The sequence below is a fragment of the Galeopterus variegatus genome, unplaced genomic scaffold (genome assembly GCF_000696425.1).
Source record: "Galeopterus variegatus unplaced genomic scaffold, G_variegatus-3.0.2 Scaffold6508, whole genome shotgun sequence".
NCBI classification, from domain to species: domain Eukaryota; kingdom Metazoa; phylum Chordata; class Mammalia; order Dermoptera; family Cynocephalidae; genus Galeopterus; species Galeopterus variegatus.
This window is the reverse complement of record NW_007732619.1, coordinates 17,976-41,094: the sequence shown is the minus strand read 5'-3', so window position 1 is coordinate 41,094 and position 23,119 is coordinate 17,976. Positions and strand designations below refer to the sequence as shown.

At 36.9% G+C, this 23,119-nt stretch overlaps 1 protein-coding gene across 1 annotated transcript in view; it reads right to left on the bottom strand.

Moving 5' to 3' along the window:
* LOC103606347 (potassium voltage-gated channel subfamily C member 2-like) overlaps positions 1-16,354 on the bottom strand; it is a 76,251-nt gene extending 59,897 nt beyond the window's left edge. The window contains exons 1-2 of the mRNA XM_008590961.1: positions 15,812-16,354; positions 13,980-14,664 (exon numbers count right to left, since the gene is read on the bottom strand). Coding sequence (XP_008589183.1) covers positions 13,980-14,645 — 666 coding nt within the window. The 5' untranslated portion in view covers positions 14,646-14,664; positions 15,812-16,354. The remainder of the gene's footprint in view (positions 1-13,979; positions 14,665-15,811) is intronic.
* Between the last annotated feature and the right edge of the window lie 6,765 nt (positions 16,355-23,119).

Sequence of the window (23,119 nt, the reverse complement as noted above, 5' to 3'; positions counted from 1 at the left end):
ACTGTGTCTTGACTAAAATACTCTGAAGTTCTGTCTCCAAACAAAATTTCCTTTCTTAGACTTTCATCGGGCCCTCAGTTTGCCCACCTGCTACTCCCCACCCACTCTGAAGGAAATACTATGTTTCTTCATGATTTTGTCTATCTAGCCATAAAATATTATAGTTACCTGCCTCTTTCAGAGGAAAAGATATTTGAAAAGAATCAATAGTATAAAACACAAGAACTATGGTGAACAAATAGAAAATAATTTTCATAGAGGGACTAGAAAGGAAATAGAATTTTAAAAATTATCTAACTAGTATCCTCAGAAAGACTCACAAAGCCATTGTATCTATTAAGTTAAAACATACTGATACAGAAAAGGAGCAATGAGAAAATAAGAAAGATTTCTTAGAAATATGTTGCCGAAATGGAAAAGTCCGTATACTGGGTTGGGTAGTCTCTCCCAAAATTCATATGTACCCCAAAACTCAGAAGATAACCCTATTTGAAAATAGGATCTTGGCAGATATAATTAGTTAAATTAAAATGGAGCCATACTGGGTTAGGATAGATCCTAATTCAATGATTATTATCCTTATAGAAAGAGAAAACAGAGAACTACACACAGAGAAGGGCATCACGTGAAGATGGAGACTGGAGTGATGCTCTATAGCCAAGAAACTCCAAGGATTGCTGGCAACTACCAGAAGCTGGCAACAAGCCTTGGAACAGATTCTCCTTCAGAACCTCCAGAGGGAACCAAACCTGCCAATACCTGAATTTCAGACTTCTGGCCTCTGAAAGTCACCCATTTGTGGATATTTATTTGTAGTAATTTTTTTAAGTCAGCGCTAGGAAATTAATACAGTTAATTAAGTGCTATGATGCAGTACCTACAAAGTGTATGGAAAGTAGGAGAAAAAAACTAATTGCTTTGGAGAGAGTTTAGGTGTCAAATAATACTTGGTAACTATGCAAGATATTGAAAGAAGATAGAGTCAGTCTGTTAAACCGAGGAGACGTCATTCCAGGCTGTGAGACCAGTGTGTGCATATGCATGACAATATAAACACATTTCTTATATTTAGAAATGGCAAAAAAAAAATGTGATTTGAATATAATCATGTTTTTGGTGGTGGAATGGGAAGAAAAATGAGTAGGAGATTCTGAAGAACCATGCTACAGAATGCAAATACCAGCATGTAGTCAAAGAAAAGGGATAAATCTTTTTAAACAAGAAAACAGAGATATTTGTGCTTTAGAAGGAATTACTCTGCCTTGTGTCTGAAGTCACCATCTTCTTCCCAGTTTAACTCTTTAGTACCTGTTTTTATTTTTGTCTTTCTTCCTCACTACCTTTGTTCTTTCTGGGACTTTTCTAAAGAAGTTTTTATATAAGGCAATTTTCCAAGGAGTATTTTGAATTACAGAATCATATTACCATTTTCTTTTAATCCCTAGTTCAATTAAAGTTTCTAGCTTTGAAATTTACATGGACCATTACCTTTAACAGTCAGTTCTATTTCACAGATGTTATGCAAAAATTAATACTATTTTCTTGGGCTTTACACCAAAGTAGTAGCAATACAAAGCCTATATTTCTTGTAGAGAGGACTGCTGACCCCTCACTGACTTGTTATGGTTGTGAATTACAGTAACCACAGATTTTAAGGGGCATACTTAGCATCTAATTTCACAACCATAAAACCTATGAAATAGCCTTCTATAACTGGATAATTGATACGAAAAAAGTAAAAGGAAAAAAACCACAAAATGTGATATCAAATTTTAAAGTGTTAAATTTAATGAAAGAATAACTACTCATAAACCAGACTCTCAAACTGCAACCAATGAAACTTAAATTAGAAAGAAGTCATAACTCATCCTATTATACAAACAGAAACTAAGAGGACATTCTTGGCTTTTCCCTCTGCCTCGTTCACCACACCTAATCAATTAAAACTCTTCAGCTATGTCCATTTTACCTCATCCTTCCTGCCACTGTCTTATTTCAATCTCATGCCTTCAATAACATGCTAAACTGTAGCCCCCTGAAAAACTTAACGTTCATCTTCTACAGTCCAATCCTCTCTTCAACTACAGAGGTTTCAGAATGATATTTCCAATTACAAATCTGCATGACACTGTTCTGTTTAAACTCTTTTATAGTCTCCCCATTACCAAGAGAAGACGACCAGACCTCAACAGAACTTACCAAACAGTTCCAGCCAACCTGGGCTTCTGCCTCCTGCCACATCTCCCTCCCATTTACTCGGTGCTCCAGCTGTATTCAGTTAGTCACACAGCACCTTGAATGAATGGGCTGTGCCTTCCTGCCCTTTTGAAGCTTTGTTTAGATTCTTCCCACTGTCTGAAAAAATCTGTCTATTTCCTCTTCATCTTCTGTTACAGACAGAGATACATTTTCCTCCAGGAAGATGTTTCCAACCCTAGCAACACTATGTTAGTCTCCAAAGCCTAACATAAAGTAAACCCTGTGCTTACTTCTACTGTAGATATTCACAACACTGTACTATCATCCTACCTTTACTCTCTTCCAGTAGACTACAAGCATATTAAGGGCAGGGGATATATCTTCACTTTGCCACTTGCACAATGTCTGGTATATAATAGACACATATTAGATATTTTTCTAATTAATCACTATTTAATCATGTATGAAAGAATGACTTCTACAATTTCTTTGTGAACATTAAAATGCCAGAAGACCTTTTTAAGGTGAACTGTTATAACCACACCAGCTCCAAAAATGACTAATGTTTGCCTCAAGGAATAATGATAATCATAGTGATCATAATAATACAAATGATATTTATAGAACCAGGCCTGGATTCTGAACATGAATATGCTCAGTCCATCCTTGTAGCAATCCACCAACTGGATACTACTATTTTCTCCCTGGTGCAAATGAGGAAAAGGAGGTTTAGAGAAGTAACTTTCTGGAGATAACACAGCAAGCAAGTGGTAAAATCAGAATGCAAATTCACCAGATTGAGTCCAGCCCTTCTTTGGAGAACGGAGGAGGATTTACAGAAATTTATTACAATTGAAAGATGCTTAATCTTCTGTCCTGTGAGTATCCATCCAGCTGTTTTTCAGTGTGTATGCTGCATGCTTGCTATAGTCATGAAAGCCATAAAAGCCCTTGAAGTTTTCACGATAACAGAAGATCTACCTGCACATCTCTAGACATGAATTCTCATTCATTTTGCTTAAAACTTCTTGCTCCATGTTCACTTCCACCTCAAAACCGACTGTCAGACAGTCATCCAGTCTTTCAACTCTTTGACCCTAATAAGATATGCAATTAAAAAACAACTATATAACTTTATTTGAAACTCATTTCCAAATTCATCTATCCATGGCATCTTTTTGAGGGACAATACCTGTTAACATCCTACAGAACCACAGGCCTATAAAACACACTTTAGGAAATACCGGTCTAAGTAAAATTGTTCTCTTAATTTGTCATTAAATTGTATTTGCTTCTGCAGCAGTAGCATCACAGTACTGGCACATGTTGGGCGAGTAGCCAATTACAAACCAAACACATTCACCTGATCTGAATTCTACCCACATCCTACTGAATTAGAATTTCTGGAATGAGACCTGATAAGTATAATTTTAGTCAACATATTCAGTGATTCCTACGCACGTCCAAGTTTGAGAACTGCTAATTTTGAATAAACTGAAAAAATAATGTCCAGTCCTGTCCTGTACTGAGAGGCTTCCATATCAGCAGGAATCTTATTTATAAGCCCAGCACTCCCTTGAAGGCAAATGCCAAAGTTTAATTCATTTTGACTTCTTAGTACATAACCCAGTCCTGGCCAATATTTGAAGCTCAATTGTCAGTTGAGAGACTCAAAAGCATTAGAATATTTTATGCTTGCTTTTCTCCCAGCTTGTTTAGTTAAAGGAGAAATGTACAAATGTCTGACAACAACAAGCTATTGCATCAGCCAGTCAATGCAAGCCAAGGTAGAAGAAACACAAAAGGCTATTGACAAAGAAGCACAGTACTGAAGTACAATGTCACGTACTTTGACAACTGCACTTACTTATAGAAAACAAATTTTATCATGAAACCACCTAAGATAGATAAATCACAGATGAATTAAATCGATGACATATAAATTGACAGAGAAACAGACTTTGAAAACAATTGCTAAATTGAAAAGAAAAGCTAGAGAATTGATAGTACATACATATTACAACTAAAAATTGAACAGCAGACTCACAGAAAAAAATGAGGCAATTAATTAAAAACAACTCTGCTTTTGCATCAAGACTAATTATTTTTGAATGTCATTAAAGCCTAACAGTAAATTAAAATATGTTTAATTTCATTAGTTAAAATTAGTTTAATTTCATTGAATTCTATATCTCTAGCATTGCACTCTAAGTATCAAAGCACAGTCAACACCATTAAAAGCCTGGCAATTAAGCATAAGGTCACAAATGGTTATCCATCATGATGAAAATATGACAGGTCAACTTTGATGTAGCTGCTAATCATTTATATCACTGTGATAGGTTCACTCATTCCTGATAATAAAGTTCTAATAGTTTTAAAAAAAATCAAGGGTTACTGCTATTTTAGATTCCATTTGCATAGACAAGGGCAAGTTAAGGTTGTATTCTGTCTATTTCCTACTCCATCTATTTATTTATTTATTTTTACTTATTTTTTGGCAGCTGGCTGGTACAAGGATCCAAACCCTTGACCTTGGTGTTGTCAGCACCACGCTCTCCCAAGTGAGCTAACCGGTCAGCCCCGTACTCAATCTATTTAAAAGACAGGTTGCATTAGGGATAGTCTAATAACTTTCATACTTGCTCTCCCATTGTTCACCGCAAAAGCCTAAAAGATAAAAAAGCAGCACAACCTAAACGATAAGTTAAACTGTAATCATTGTATTATTATTATTTCCTAAACACAAATTTTACTAATTTTATCCAAAATTAGTGTATCAACATTAGTAAGGAATCTTATTCCTGATATATCTTCTATGCCATCATTTTCAGAATATTCACCTTCAGCAAATAGCATTTTATCCTAAATTAATTAACTTAAAAGTACCAAAATAAGTAACCCAATATATGAATTTCTGTGATACAGTTTGCAAACACAGACATAAATTTTAATAAGCTTTGAACAATGACTGACCCTTTCATTGAACCCAATCTGACATAATTACTTCAACATAATTCATAAACATGTAATGTTAAATTGAGTCAACTAATATTATTTAAATATATTGACAATATGATTTAAAATCACTGTTATTTTATAAAAGATGTTGTGAACAATGACTGACCCTTTCATTGAACCCAATCTGACATAATTACTTCAACATAATTCATACACATGTAATGTTAAATTGAGTCAACTAATATTATTTAAATATATTGACAATATGATTTAAAATCACTGTTATTTTATAAAAGATGTTCTTCCTTTATATTATTTACTGAACAACTTAAAAATTCTGGACAAAATACTGGTGTAAAATAAGAGAATGACTGTAACCAAAAGTTTGCAGTTATTCATCTCCAGGTCTCTCTTCAGAAAGACAACACAAAGGAAAATGCCTTTCATTGCTGAGACTATATCACAAAAACCTGTCAAGAAAGGCTATCTTGGCCTTTGCTCCAATTTTTTAAAGATGCTAACAATACAATCAGATAGATGAAGAATGGTTAAACTCTAAGATCAGTAGCACACCAACCAGGGTCTTCAAAAAAGAGTGAAGGTGACAGAACTGAAGTGTCTGCATAGGATTTTCTGGGCAAATAGAGCACAGAAGAAATGCCAGATTACAAAGACATCCTTATCATTATCACCTTTCAGGAGAGAAGACCAGTCGAGTGACTGTAGCAATTATGGAGTATTTTTTTCCAGATATTACCTATACCATTTTGCCCCAGGTTCGTCTGTTTTGATTCCTATAAAATGCATTCTCTCAGACACTTTCAAAATTATAACTTTGCTTTCCATTCCCATCATACCGCCTTCCTCTAACTGTCCATTAAAGAAAGGTTCAGAAAAAAGTTTTTCTGAATTGTGTTTACGGACCTCACAACATCCAACCTCATTTGCAGATCTCCAACAGAGCCAAACACATTTCACTTCTCCAATTCACCAGTTATCTCTTGTCAACCCACCATGACCTGGTTAATTACAGCTGAGAAGACAATGCTCTATAAAACACATTATGCATCACCAAAAAGACATTTAAAAATAAATAAATAAATAAATCAAACAAGAGTAGAAAAATATATTACAAAAGACACACACACACACATAAAGGTCAAGGGGAAGATAAATATTATTTCTTAATTATTTAAATATTTCCTGAAGCTTATTGTATATGGCTCAGCTTGGGAGTTAAGGCCTCTGTAGATCCTCTCATAGAGATTATGAGTTGACAGAAAAGAAAGGGAGTAAGTGCACAGGTAGGTTACTTTTGAGGCTTTAGAGGTAATGGAACAGTAAGAACTGGTGGAGAAGGCAGCAGTGGAAGACTGCATTTGGAGGGAGATCAGGAAATAAAAGGAATATCTAAAAAAGTGACAGTTTTCTAATAATATTGAACAATAGCACATGGAAGAGGGCAGAGCCTATCCTAACTATTCTTAACATATTTGCTGCTTCCCAACACCTAAAATTTGTACATTTAATGTTAAACACAGTCTAGACTGAGCAATCAAGGTGGAATGGGAAGAACAATGAAGCAGAAATCAGAAGATCTAAATTCTAGCCCTGCCATTGTCACTATCTAGTCCTGGCTGGAACATGTCAATTGTCTTTTTTGTGAATTGAGGCAATTGTGCCATATGATTACCAGTTTCCTTCCAATTCTAATCTTCATAAACATTACAAGTCTATCATATGTTCCTGTGATCGATCATATTAAAATTGTATATATTTTGGATACATATGTGATTGAGGCAATTGTGCCATATGATTACCAGTTTCCTTCCAATTCTAATCTTCATAAACATTAGAAGTCTATCATATGTTCCTGTGATCGATCATATTAAAATTGTATATATTTTGGATACATATGTGCACACACACACACACACAGACTGATGTTCTCCATCAAAACTTTAAGCCATATTCTTACAATTTGCTTTCATCTTTTAGCCTTCTGCAAATTTTATGAACATATTCCTTGAGAATGTATCTATGTTATGACAGTAAATAAACATATATATTCTTTTCATGTAGATACATATACCCTGAAATAGAAAAACAATTTTCTCAAAAGAGAAATATGAAGCACTATACAATACAGATAAACATTCATTTTGAAATAGTCTTCATTAATGAGCACATTAAAATATAAACTTATGAAGTGTGCTACATGGCATGCTATTCTCTCTGCTTATTCTGATATACTGGGCTATGAAAGAGATTAGAACTGAATAAATTGACACTATTTTGTAAACACTTAAATGTGTTAGGCATATGTGTAAATACTCAAGTGAATACGACTTTTCCTCCTGCATGAAATATAGGAAGGAGAGAAGGATGGTGTCTTTGACAAGACACTTTTCAAACAGAAATAAGACTGAGATTATCTAACCAGTTACCCTTGTGGGTGGATGGACATACACCTGCACTGAATCTTAGACCTAGGAAATGACAGAGCCAACCAACTTTATGGGTTTCATAACAGAGCCACAACAAAACGATTTCCTGAGATCAATATGTGGTTGAGAGAAAGCTGTTTTCAATGAAAACAGGAAGCTAGGAGCTAACTAGTTTCTATGGCAACCAGAGCAGCAGCTACCCAACAGCTGTAGGGGGAAAAAAAGGGCAGAAAGTTACAAATGCAAAAAAAAAATATTGATTCTGGTTTACCTTATTAATGTGATGGTCCTCAGAGTGCAATCAAAATGGGTACAGACATAATATCCCTCCTTCACTTCCCAGGGTCTACAGCAATAATTATCCTACAAACTTCAAAATCATAGAGCTGGAAAGAAGTTTGGATGCTATCTAGTCCAATGAGTCATCCGCTTTTATTTTTTTTTCCAGAATGAGGCAAAGGAAATCAAGACTCAGGAAGATAAAGTAAATTCTCCAAGGTTATGCACCTGGTGTTGAAATCACAGTTAGTGTGTAGGTCTCATAGGTCCTAATCCAGGCATTTTTTCCAATTCTGTTTCCATATATTCTCTATTTCTACTCTCTTCTCCTCCTGCACATATTCTATTCACTTTCTGTGAAAGTATGGACTACATACACAGTGTTAAAATTAATTATCATCCTTCAACAAAAAAGCAATGTTATTTTGTCATAAAAGAATATGTTGAATGCTCTTACAAAAGAAAAGCCATTCATCCATAGAACAGAATTGAATTAAATTCATGTAATATATTGATGGTTATTGTTAGACTATTTTGCCACTATATATTTCCTTTTGGAGATCTATGTTTATCTTTAACACCCTTTACTATTTCATTTAGATATATTTCTAAAGGTTGTCATAATAACAAGGATATATACTCAGAAGTTCAAAAAATAATACTTGAAAATCACATTTACTTTATTTTTAGTAGTAAAAATAAATTGTAATGGTATACATTTTCAAATGGGAAAGGTTGATCTGCATCTTGATACAAACTTACACACTTCCTTGTTTTCAGTTGCTTTGAAAACAAGCTTATTGACAGTAAAGAAAATTTTTTTCTTGTCTTTCATTTAATTTTGTCAACTCAAGTCTACAAATAAGCTCTTAGCAAGATATTACAGAAAAAAGTCATAGCTAATCTGTCCAATTACATTCTTCTTTGGCATACCTAATGCCCAGCAATAGATCAGATCACCTAGTATGCAATGAAACATACCTCTAAATATACAATTGACAACTGAAGTTATTTGATTCTTTTAGGGATGTATTGAATCAGGTACTCTCTGACCCTATCCAATGTTCAGAATATAAGCATAAAATTAACTGTATTTGTGAACTGTACAATTAGTGGCCTGGAAAAGGTCAAACAATACTTAGATGCTTATTTGGCGAATGCAAACACACCAAACTATTATGGCAGAATTTTTTCAGGGATTTGAAGCTTGGATTTGCATTACCATATGGTCAGCCATGACTTGCAATTAATATGGAAAGAATAAGGAAACTTGGCCACACCCCCAAATAGTTCAATAGTTTGCTATAAGTACAGCCTTCATTATATTGTAAGGAGAGCCTAAGAATCATTTTGAAAACAGAAAAATCAAAATTAAAAGAGCCTAATACTTTAGTAATAAAATAAAGAAAAATAATACCTAACACCATCATTTCTAAAAGGAATATTCTACTGCATGTGTCATGCGATATTCCTTTATGAGGTCTTTTGAGGAAAACTTATCTTTAATATTTCTAAAATTTTGTTTGCTATTCTTTTGTTGAAGTTTTTAATTTAATAATAATTCTTTTAGAAAATGTTTTATTATAATTAGAGTAGTGAGCTTATTAAGGGCAAAGGACTAATTTTTTTCATGCATCCAGTACCTTGAATATTTTTTGATCTAAAGTGACTGCATAATCAATATCCATTGAATAATCTTTCTAAAAATTTTAATAATTGCAAATAATATTTTATGAACAAACTATATTTTCCCATTAATTATTTTCATTGGAGAAATACTTACAAAATAAGAATCAATACATTTGCTTCCTTTAATTTTAATATAAAATATGACTCAAATTGTCCCCACCTTAATAATTTTTTTAATTAAATGTTACATTCAATACTACCAAATAGTTATTTAGATCATGGTTTTCCTGATTTGTTTTGTGGTTCAGGAAGGAGAAAAAAGTGGCCCATAAAAAGCAGATGAAATACAGTATTTGCAAATTTGAATTCAATTCTAGAAATTCAAATTTTAATAGCTTTTTGTAAGTATATTTTAGTAATGTTGTAAAAATAAAGCAATCTAAAATGTTAACCATGTGCATATTTCAAGAATTAAAAAATGATAGATCTGTTACCACAACTCATGTATGATTCAGGATGATTGTACAGTACACAATAATGGTATACTAGATAAAGGTCAGTAGAACATATGTGAAATGATCTGGACCCACACCAAAAAGTCAACATCTTAACTATGTTTCTCTGGCAGTCTTTTTTTTTTTTTTTTCTTTTCTAAAATGCTTTTTGAAAGGAAAAAACAAAAGGTCTATCAGTAATCAATGATATGAATAAATTACCAAGGAAGAGTCACACTTTGAAACAGACCTGAATTCAGTCACCTCCCCACCTCCATAAAAATATAAGTGCAAAGAGACAGAGAACTTATAACTGGTCTCAGCTCTTTCACATTGAAAACAAATACTTAAAATACTCTTTACTTTAATATTTTGTTCTTATACTGTTATTTTTAAACTTCTAAACAATCTAGAAGTTCTATCAAGGAATTTCTGCCTGGTGCCCATCTACTTACTTATGGTATAAAGACTTCAGAAAAAAACATGCAAGCTTCATTTTCTTCTAAAACTTCAACATTAAACTGGAAATATACAATGCATAACATTTTCAGAAATACATCTATGCATCCCTGCTTTTTACTGTTTGTAAATATCACTCACTGGCATCAAAAAAATAATCTCCCCTTTCTTTCCTGATCTAATTTTCTTCACAACAGGTTTCCATGACAACTTATATTTAAATTTTTATAAATTTCCATTTTTGAATACTGTTTTTAAGGATAAAAATTCTTAGTACAACATATAAATTTATTTACCAAATTAACTAGAACAATTTGTAGCTCTCAACTCTGTATTTACATTGTAAATTAAAAGCCATGGAGGAAGGAGATATGCCAAGCAAAACAAAAGACAAAAATTTAGTGCTGCAAAAGTCAGTTAATTATCCAGTTCCCATCACTGTTGTTTTAGTCTTCCAGTTTAGATGATAAAAGTTAGAAATATAACACATCTATTATATAATTGAGCCAAACTTTTCAATATCAGGAAAGACTAAAGAAAATGATGAAACATGTATAACAAATCCAAAAAGAAATCAAGTTAAAATTGTTCATCTCAAGTATTTCAATAAAAACTTAACTTATGTAAAAAAGAAAGTAGGCGTATTTATAAAAATATCAATACCTTATTTTTATTAAAAATAAGAAATGATGAAACATGTATAACAAATCCAAAAAGAAATCAAGTTAAAATTGTTCATCTCAAGTTTTTCAATAAAAACTTAACTTATGTAAAAAAGAAAGTAGGCGTATTTATAAAAATATCAATACCTTATTTTTATTAAAAATAAGCCTTGTAGCAGTAAGACCACAGCTAAAGTAAACCACTTGATAATTTGTTTCTTAGAATCATGTCCATGTAAAATATAATTTTATCCTGTGGCCTCCCAATGTAATTTTGCTTGTCAAAGTGGTAAGATAACATTGTTAGGCCATCATCTGAACTAAAAGTGTTCCTATAAAAATACTAAATCATTTTTAAATAAATTGATGACTTCTGAATACTCTTTTTTAGGCAACGCTAATACTCTGAAAAGGGATTTCTCTGACAACAAGGCCCACAAAAGAAAAGCAAAATATTAAACACTGGTCAATAAAAATGGGAAGTTCAAACAGGGCTTATTTTAAGAAGCTAATACAAATCTCATATTTGTATTCTATTGTTGGTGGTACAAGGAAAAAAAAAAGTTCTAGCAGCCAAAGTCGTGGAATACATATATTAAAAAGACTCATAGAGGATCTTCCAAAGTTTAAATTCTAGTGAATGTCTTATGATGCACTAAATCTCAGAAGCAACACAATCTGCAGAGATTTCACAGTCCAGACAGTTATAATTGGTGGTTTTGGTAGAAAGGTCCTGGAGAGGGTGTCATGAGACCTCTAGAATAATTTTGACTCTGCTATTAACTCAGTGTATGACCTTGGCCATCACTTAGCATCGCAGTCTTCCTTTTCCTCATCTACAAAGTAAAGGGTTTTGGCTAGGTGACCTGCAAGAAATTTCTCAGATGTATGATTCTTAGGTGATTCTCTTTCTACTTACTCTTTGACCTGTGTTAATCTTTAATCTATCGGTATTCTTTCCTTACTTAAAATGTACACAGGTCAAATCCTCAATATTATTACAATGAAATCTTAGTAAGATTTCTTTTTAAAAAAGAACTATTTTGACGTCAATTGTCTACCCTTTTGACCAATAATCAATAGAGTTGACTTTCATAGCAATGATAAAAATTGAACACCTTCTTAAAGATTTTGCTGTGCAATCTGGCCTACATTAAAATGTATTATGTTATCATGGGGAAAGATAACTAAACATTATGATTTTTTTTATAAAAGTACACAATCTAGAGGGAAAAAAATCACAGGTTGAGTCTGAAAACAAGTTCAGATTATCTTTTTAGCCACCAAGTGGAAAGAGCACCATGGCACTCAGCTGGAAACCAAAAATCACAGATGTAATGGTCATGAGCCTGTAATTGAATTTAAATAAACATGCACTTATTTCTTTCTGAATGCCAACTCTTGCTGTTGAATTTTAGAATGGTCTTAAAAGAAAGATTTCAGAGCTGAAATTGTTAATTCTATGTTTAAGTATGTGAATGTGGACATGCTGGAATTTATGTATGCATTTAAATACCAGACCCTAGGGAGTAGCAATGATTTAAGTTGTCTCTTTCATATTCTGTTTGACACTAAAAACAAAACACATCTGCAGACTTCCAAAGTGGTATCATATGCACATCTTATGACAAGTGAGTACATAGACAGCTGCATAATATCTCGGATGCAGAGACTTCTGACATGCAGAGGAAGACAATATGAGGATAGTGCCAAAGTAAAGCTGGGAGAATTCCCATTCTACTCAGGGGGTGTCTTTTCTGGGTTTCAGAAGCAAACCAGATACACACAGTTGCAAAGATTTAACTAAATACAGTACTCTGTTCTCACATATAATTAAAAACCATTCACATAGTATGTAATTTTTAGTTATTTATGTTTCTTTTGTTTCCTTTAAACTGGAGACACCGTTATTTATTACTTTTATAGTCGCTTCATGGGATTTCAAAGAATTAATTGGGAGTAACAAGGACAAAATTTAAGCTATCACAAGTTAGAAATCAAGAAGAAAAATTCAGGATGGGATCATATAAAAATCAAAATAAAGTTTGCCATAATCTAAATTACTCAGAATTAGAGAAGTGGGATCACCAAAACTAGGGTCACTGAAGTGATTAATTCACGTTTATTTAGCCTAAAAGGAACATAGATACAGCCCAAGAGTAAATGTACCAGGCTGAAAGATTCAGTGTGCAGGCAGACTCTCTGGTCAACTCATTGGAATAAGCAATTCCTAATATTTTTCTCCCTTAGAAAGAGATTGGCCCAAACAGCATTCCCCAGATTCTCATCACAAAATGAACCTCCTGGCACACATTCCCTCTGTCCAGCCACATGCAAATATTCCATTTCCCCTTCCTCTATCCTCAGCTTAGATCCCTAATTGGAGCCTCTGCTCTGGGTGAGTAAGATGTAAAGGAGGGTCAGACTTTACAGAAAACGTCTAATCGGTATGACCAGAAAACCTGAAGAGACATCTGAGCTAAAGTAAAAGTTGGAACAAAAGAGTAAAGGAAAAAAATTCAAGCTAAAGAGTGATACCGGTTTCAGGACAGGTCCCAGACAGACTTGCACAGAGAAGTCGACATTGGCCCTTTAGGTCCCATCTGCTAAAGCAAATCTCAGTTTGAGTTGAGATGAGAGGAAGGGATGATGGGGTGGGTGGGAGAACTGGGGCCAAGGTCCCTGGGTTTACCCTGCACCAGATAAGCCCCAAACCGCATCGCTAGGAAGCCCCTGCTCTCTTTCCCCCTTGCCCCCAGTCCCAGAACCCCTCGGTGGAAAAGAACAGAAAGTTAGGGAGGAAGTTTGGAGAAGTTGGAGCAGCAGGGAAGGGTCGATGCTGGCCTTACCCTGGCGGCTCTGGAGGAGTAGGGGTCTTCGAAGAGGGCCCACATGCGGGGCTGCAGCCTCCTCCAGCGGCCAGACTTGCCGTCGGACCCCGCTAGCCCCGCCGTGTCCTCGATGCCCAGCCTCTTGGCCGCCAGGTCCTCGTCGTCGCCAGGGTCGCCGCCGATGAGGTCGGGAGTCTCGAAGATGTCAAGCGCCTCTTCGGCGTCGCGGTGCTGCCGGTAGGTCATCCAGCAGCACGGCTCCACGTCGGTCTCGTCGATGCCCCAGAAGGCCAGCTCCTCCTCGAAGAGCGGCCCGCACACGTCGGCGGGGCAGTGCAGCTTGCCGGTGCGGTAGTAGTTGAGCACGTAGGCGAAGACGCCCGGGTGCCGGTCGAAGAAGAACTCGCTGCCGCCGCCGCCGCGGGAACTGCAGTTACCCGCGCCGCCTTCGAAGCAACCTCCCGGGCCGGGGGACAAAGGGGGCGGTCGCGGCGGCGGCGACAGTGGAGGGGGCGACGGCTGCAGCTTGTCGCCCGCCGATGTCAAGCAGTCGCCCTGGGGCTCCGAGGCGGCGAGAAGGGCCAGGCGCGTTCCAGGCAGAGTCTTGAGGGTGCTGCGGTAGGTTTCGTGCCTGGTGCCCCCAACATTGAGGATCACCCTCTCGTTGTTCTCGATCTTGCCCATCTCTGTGGCTCAGACATGACTGGGAGGGGGAGGCGAGCACAGCACCAAGTTAAAGAGCTCAGCTGTCAGGGACACACCATGACCCCCACCCCCACTCCAGCCCCAAAGTCCCAAGATTCAGGGTTGGCAGATAGGATCCTCTGAGAGCAGAGGATCCTCCCAGAAGGATATTGGCGTGCAGCCCTGTCCCCGTCTCTTGCATCACACCTGTCTTAGGTTTCCAAAGAACTAAGGAGAGACGGCGCAAGTCTTTGACCTTACAAGACACCTTTTTCCCAGCCTCACACCCTCCTGCCTTGGCTCTAACCTCTCCTCCTTCATCCTTTCTCTCTCAACCGTCCCTCCCCTCTGTCCTCTCTCAAGTCTAACCTGTTCCCAGTCCCTAACCCCCCTCTCCCTCCCCAAATTCCAGTCTCTTCCTCCTAAGCCCTCTTTCCCTCTCCCTTACTCTCCTCCTCCCCTGTTTGTTTCCTCCCTTCTACTCTCCTAGACCCCCTCTCTTCCCCTCCCACAGCCTGGATGCAATTCCCTTAGGCAGGGAGTTCTCTTTGCTAAGGCAACTTGGCAGTGTTGGGTGAGAGCCCCCAGGACCCAGCGGAGAGCCCCGATTGCACTCGCACCCTCGGTTCACCGTGAACTGCTCTCGCTGCTCCTTAGCACTCAGGGAGTGCCCTTTGCACGACCTATTCTGGGTTCACCTCGACGCTCCCGCAGGAACCAAGCAACACGACTAAACGCAGAAGTCACAGCAAAATATTTTCCTTTCACGGTATTATTATTGTTGTTGTTAATATTATTCTTACTTGGGAGAGGGAACGACTAACTAGGATTCATTTTTGAGAATAGAAGGGATCAATACCTCCCACCCATCCCCCTTCCCAAGAAAAACAAATGCTTTGGGGGTGGAGGATGGGGGGGGTTGCTTTCTAGGAGGAGCGAGTCCCAGAGAAAAGCTGCTGGAGGCACACCCCTTGGGTCCCTGAGCTGGAAGTCTAGATGACAGTGTCCCCATTTCCAGCCTCCCAGCTACCTCTTTTCAGGGCTTCATCTCTACATTCCTATTCCGGAAAGGCGCAGGGGGTGGGAGGGATGTCTGCCCGCAGGGTCAGCATGCCCTTCTCAGAAAATCACCCCTTTACACCCCCACTTCCCCCCACTCCAGATACCTTAAGGAGACAGAGAGAAAAGTGGTTCTGCTTTGCTTTCCGAGTGAACGAGGTTCTCCAGGCAGCTGGACTGGGTCTTGGCGCCCCGCTGAGCCGCCCTCCTCCGATGAGAAACTACTTGTTGGCGTTTTCCGGGTTCAGGTGGCTGGGCCGCCTCTTGGAGCTGGGGTCTCGGAGACAGACCCTGCCGGCCGCTGGCCGCGCTCCCTACCTTCATTCTGAGATACGTGGGGTCGCCGGGCGCCAACCTCCTCGCCCAGAGTCACCATCGCGCAGGGCTGGGCAAACCATGGAGCTCGGGGCTGGTCCAGCTGGCGCTGCCCGACCCCGCAGGGAGCGGACAGATCGGCTGGCCGTGGTTGGAGCAGAGGCTGGCCAGAGGTTAGGAGAGCTCACCCACTTGAAGGTGAAGACCCCCTGCTCCCATTTCGATCTGCAGATTTTGTTTCTCCCCACAAAGCAGCCGCTGCTGGAGCTGTCCCTTCAGCACCACTCGCCGTCAACCTCCGGCCGCCAGCCGAAGCACAGAGCTCCGGAAAGGGTGGGTGGGTGGCTCTGGGGAAGCTGTGTTGTACCAACCAGGTTCATATATTTTTCTTCCGTAAAGCTTTGTCCCCACCCTCTCTGGAGCTTCTGCCTGTCTTATTTACACCTCATTCTCCACACCCTTTCTCTCCCGATGTCCCACCCCTCCCAACAAGTGAGAGAGAATATCTAAGACCAATTGCATTTTTGTCTTACTGACAGCTGACTGGAGAGAGAGGGCTACTTACAGGTGACAGTGAATCTTGTTTCTCGTGTCTTCTACATGGCTCTGGCTTGCTCTTTTCAGACAAATGTAGGTCTCCAGCTACCACAACATGATTATATAAAGCAAAACAAGTTTTAAAAGTTTATTCCAGGAACACAATACTCTAGAAAGTGTAACTCCGGGTATGTTTTTTTTTTTTTTTTTTTTCCTGTCAGGAGCTGAAAGAGATGAGCTACAGACACCCAAATACCAAGGTAATTTTTTAATAAGCCAATTTCTTCCTCTCCCAAGTTTTTATTGGATCTCGTATTAGTTTTCTAGGGCTGCCATAACAAAGTATCACAAACTGGGTGGCTTAAACAGTAGAAATTATTGGCTCACAGTGTTGGAGGCTAGAAATCCTAAACTAAGGTGTTGTCAGGGTTGAGTCCTTCTAAGGGCTGTGTAGAAAGAATCTGTTCCAGGCCTTTCTCCTTGGCTTGTAGATGGCCATCTTCTCCCGTGTCTCTTTGGATTATTTTTCTCTGCATGTCTGCCTCTGTCCAACTTTCCCCTTTTTATAAGGACATCAATTGTATCACATTAGGGCCCACTGTAATAACCTCATTTTAACTTGATTGCCCCTGTAATGACCCTATCTCCAAATAGGGTCCTAGATGTCCTAGATGTTACAACTCCAACAACTTTTTGAGGGGTGAGGAGTGGAGCACAACTCAGCCTGTAACAGGCCTAACCACCAAATAGAGTGTGCCTATCTCCAAATAGGGTCCTAGATGTCCTAGATGTTACAACTCCAACAACTTTTTGAGGGGGGAGGAGTGGAGCACAACTCAGCCTGTAACAGGCCTAACCACCAAATAGAGTGCTTGTCCGTGTCTATGTGTACAGTCTAAAAAAGATTTTAAAAAGTGAAAAAAGAAAGGATGGAATAAAGAGAGAGAAAAAAAGAAAGAAAGAAGAAATATTCTATTCCACAGGCATAGACTGTTAGTACTGAAGTCCAGTGAGTAGGAAAAACACCAGGGTTAGTGTGGAATGAGGCATCTTTGAAAAACAGGTATTGATACTGATGCTATGATTGGGAAAGAACAAGAGTTATGAGTTATTAATAAGAAAGTTTTAGCAACGTAAAGAACTTCAAGTGAGTGGTGAAATATAAACAATTTACTAAATAAAATATCCAACTTTGATGACATTAAATAATTTAACAAAGTGAAGAACCAAAAGGTCTTTGCAAGGTCATTGATGTCTCAGAAAGAAATGCAAGAAAATATGGTATGTATACATTTACAAGAAAATTACTGACAATATGGCAGTAAATGTGTAAAGATAATGTAAATAATAATTATATGGCATTTGAGTTGTTAACACACACATAAAAGTGTAAGGCTTGAAATCTGAGGGAATGATTTTAATTTTGCATAATTGTTAATCACTGAGGAATTTCTAAAAATAATAGTGATAATAAAGTTCAATTGCCAGAAAAATTACAAAGAAAAGGTATATTCAAATTTGAACATGCATTCTCCTATTATCTAGATTGTTTCCTATACTGCTTACTGTTGTACGTTCAGTAGGAAAAAAGGGCATATGGTTTGCTTTAAAATAAATTAAAAATAGTAATAGTAGTAACAGAAACATTTATAATAATAGGTAACATTTTTGAGATCACATTATGTGCAAAATAAAGAGTAATATATAAATTACACATTTTAATTTAAGTAGAGGAAATATTCACATTAAATTGCAAGATTGTCAGAACATAACTAATACAGATGCCAGGAGTCAATAATGAAAGTTTTCATTTCATAATATTAAGTTGTATTATGAAGAATCTATAGAAAAGTCAAAGGATGGGAGAAAATGATGCAAAGGACTCATGGGGAGAGAAATGAAAAAACAAAGATCTAATGAATCTATTTGGGCCTAAGGTCCTATAAGCTACGAATATCTAGATGTAATTACATTGACGGAAGGATCATCTTTTATAACGACTCAGACTTTTCTTGTGATTCATAAAGGATTGGATATGAAATTAGAAAATATGTCAAATAAGTTTGAAAATAAGAATGTGGGAAGATAAAAGGATGAGATGGAAATGTCTGTGGAGAAATGATACACAAACAAATGAATGAAATAATGTGGTCTCTTTTATTTATTTATTTTTTTCTGGTCAATATAAGAGGAGAAGATCCTAAGACAAATAACACAGGCCTCATTATATAAGACAGGAAAGAACAGAAAACTGCTCCAGCCAGCTGACTCCACTGATCCTCATGTAAAAGTCAGATAAAAGGAAGAGAAAGCAAAGCTTTGGAAGATGGCGATGTAAAACCGAGCAAAAAAAAACAATTTTGATTTCTTTTGTGGCCTGTGTGGATCAAGGATTTAGAAGGCCTTATGGACATTACCTTTTGTAGGGAAGCAGCTGAAATACTGCTGCTTTTATATTCTTGAGTCAGCATCACAGGCTATAGAAACTGAGCACTACATCACCATCAGAAATGTAGACTGATCTCATGAAGCCACATTGTGACTGTCAGAATGACATACTTGTAAAAGTTTAACATTTGGACAATTAACTCTTTTAAAGTCTTATATAAGAATTTTAAATTATTAGTCACCCTCAAAAAGTAATATATTTGTAAACAAATTCTTCTGCAATACATTAAAAATGGCCATAATTTTCCATCGCTTCCTACAGGTTCGTCCCTTTATAACGTGACTCTGCAACTTCTCCCCTTAAGTTTGTTTCTCTAGCACTTGAATCTGTGCTGGCTTTGTAACTTGTTTTGGCCAATAGAATAGGGCAGAAATGATGGTGTACCAGTTTCAAGCCTAGACTTCAAAAGGTCTGGCATGCTTCTGGTCTTTTCTCTCTCTTTCTTGGAACCCTATCCTGGGAAAAAGTCTTAGCTATTGGCATCATGATGAGTGACTTATGTACAAGGCACACATACACACACATATGCATGCACACTTACACAGACCTTTAGTACAATGAGAAACAGCACTACTAGAAACTGTGTTAGTCCACTTCTGTTGATTTTAATAGAATATCCATAATTGGATAATTTATAAGAAAAAGAAATTGATTTCTTACAGCTCAGAAACTGAAAAGTCTACTGTTCAGTGAGCATATCTGGTGAGGGCCTTCTTTGTGGTGGCTCTACAGAGGCACAGGATGTCACATGGTGAATGGCTGAGCAAGAGAGCTAACCTCCTCAATTTCTTTCCTTTTAAAGCCATCAAAACCAAGCCCATAACCATACATCAAGGCACCCATGGATTAATCCACTTATGCAGGTCAATCCTTATCATCTAATCACCTCCTAAAGGCCCACCTGCCAATTACCATAATAGGATCTCAAACTCTCTGAACACTATTACATTTTAGATCAAGTTTCCAATGTATGGACCTCTGGGGGACACATTTAATGCAAAACAGTAATTAACTTGGAGAACATAATAGAGGACTATACCTAAATGAAATAAAGTACCTCCCAAAACAAACTTTTCATTGCTGCCCCCAGATGACAGCCAGCTAACCTCCAAAGGTAGAACTGCCTTGCTCTTACTCACCTGTCCAGAAGAACAGTACAGCTGAACCTAGCCCAAATACATTGACCCACGGAATCATGGGATAAATTTAAATATAGCTATATTTAAGTTATTACGTTTTGGAAAGTTTTGTTACACAAGAATACATTATCGATTCATCCTCAAGTCCCCCTCATCTGCAAAGTAAAAAATATGAACCTACTTACTGGCATTCTCAACAATAACTAACAATTATATCGTGTGTTGTAAATTCTAAGAGAAACAAGCATCTGATATGTATTTTCCTCATTTCATAAATTTTTTAGAAACAGTATTTCACAGTAGTTAACTCCACAGACCTTGAAGGTGGGTAAAATGGAATTCATCTTCTGAGTGTCATTCACTAGATGTCTGACCTGGAGAAAATTGCACAATACCTTGAACCTCAGTTTCCTCTTCTATAGAATGGGGATGACAACACTGTCATAACTATGAGTATTGAATGACATAAGGCCTATGAAGCACTTAGGAAAGTTTCTGGCCCATTTTGGGCATCTAAAAAATTGGTAGCTTGTATTGTTAAATGAGGAAAAAGCCTCACCCCAAAATCACATAGCTTAGAACTGGCAGAATCAGGTCCATGATCCACATCCTCTGATAGCAATCCTAATTTCTATGTGTTATACCATACTGCCTTGTACAGAGGTCAAAACCAGCTTAAATATAGGATATTCCATAGAGATGTAATGAAATTGAAACTCTAGAATCCTTGTAATAAATCTGCATTCTTAAGTTGTTTTCACTTTAAAAATATATGTATTAACCACTTTTTAATAATCTTCTTTATGCAATGCACTTTTTTCTACCCAAACTAATTACTTGTGATTATTATAATAAAATGGACCTACATATGAAGAATTCATGGATTACTAATTTTACGACTTAGCCATGTGATTTAAAAAAAAATACATATTTGCATTACTTGTCAAGAGCCAGAGGCTGTGCATAATTACACAGCATAATAACAAAGATATTTAGCCCATTTGAACATACTGTATGCTTAGAAAATTAACATGCAAAAGCAATGAAAAAAGGCATTTTCGATCAAAGGAAGAGAAAAAAATTTCCTGGATATAGGATGATGTTGACTGACGAGCATTAAAGGGAAGAGTTGAAAATAGCCTTTTTATGATGAAAAATTCTCTGTCATAGTCTTCTGCACCAGCCATTTATTTAAATAGATGAAGATAGATAGGTAGGTGGGTAGGTAGGTAGGTAGATAACTTTAGTAAATGGAGCATCTTATTATGCACACCACACTACTTGAAGTCATTATAATTTACAAAGTGTGTCATATGCAACAGTTTTTCATACAGTGACTGCCCTACCACTAAGCGTTAACTTACTGGCAGATAACGATAAAGTGCACTCTACTTTCTTATTGTTCTTGTTCTTCAATAGGACATGTGTGGCAGATAAGAAACATCATTAAAATTTTATAATCTATATTTTTAGTACTTTCCAGTTTTCTATTGCTAATTATTGCATATGTGTATGACTTACTCTACCTCATTTTATACTCTTATAGATTCTCTCTCCACATTTTCTTTGTAACCTCCAAACCATAGGAGATCTCTGTGCTTTGAAGTATATCAGACTCCCTTAAGAAGCTTTTTAAAATGCAAAAATCTCCACCCTGATATTTTTGTGGAGTATACTATAAAGCAAATGGACTTCACAGGGCGTGGTTTTCCAAAGCCTTGCAGTTTCAAATATTGATCTTACAAAAAACAGGAAATTTCCCCCAGGCTATTGAGTCTTTGTTGTAAGATAAAGAGTTGTAACACAGCAAGGTTGCTGGCTCAAAGACAGGTTACTGACTGATATGTAAAGATACTGGGAAATTGCTGTAAGAAGAGAATATTTTCTAAGACCAGGTTTTTGTTGGTGGACCACTTAATTGCCTTAATGGAATGTCATCTGACTTGTTTCACTGAAAGTTACCAGCCTATATTGTTAAACTATAACCCTACGTATGTCTCTTCCTGTAACTTCCTGGGCTGGAGCATATATGCAGGAAGAGAACCCCAATTCAGGGTTAATTTCCCAAATGGAAAGAATGTTTCTCTCTTGAGGGTTCCAGGAGATTAACCACTTTGGGGCTTCTTACTGCTCAGAAGAGATGGGCTTTGAGTAATCCTTTGCAGCTCCATCACCCAGGGGAAAAGGGGTGACAAATCCATGGGGGGCAAAGCAACAGATTTTGATTCAATTAGTTTGGTTGCATAAATTATAAATCTGTGTTTTTATAATGTATCCTACATTTTATGAAACATTGTCCATAGGAAGCTGCATGTTTATAAAAATATGATGAGATGCATCTAAAGAATATATTAGGGAGGAGAGGGGCATGAAGAGAACTAACATTTATTAAGGACAAACTATGATGATGCCAGGCAGTATATATACATATATATATACTGTATATATAATAAAATTATATATAATTTTATTATTTATTACAATAAGTCTACCAAGCAAGTATTGAAACCCTTTTGTTTTATATTTAGCAAGAGATTGTCAGAGTAATGAAAGGAAAAAGTATTATTAGTAATTGTAGCAGTCAAAACTTACTTAGCTACTTAAGTGCAAAATAAAATGCCAAGAGCTATAGATTTAACTCAATCATCGATCTATCATTTTTACCAGCATTTTACTGAGGAGGCTGAGTTTTAAATTGTAAAATAACTTGCCCAAGTTCACACAGCTAATAAGAGACAGCTGATAGCATTCTAACACACAGGTGTTTAATTCCAATGCCTGTGTCCTGGTCAGAGAGTAAATGACAGATCAATGATTTGAATATATGTTGAACCATGATTTAACTAGGAAATAGAAATTAATAGATATGACAAAAAATAAATATCAAACTTGACATATTCTAATTGTTTAGTGAATTGAAAATCCATTATCAAAATATCTCAGAGCTCTATCTCCTCCCTGTGTTTAATAAATAG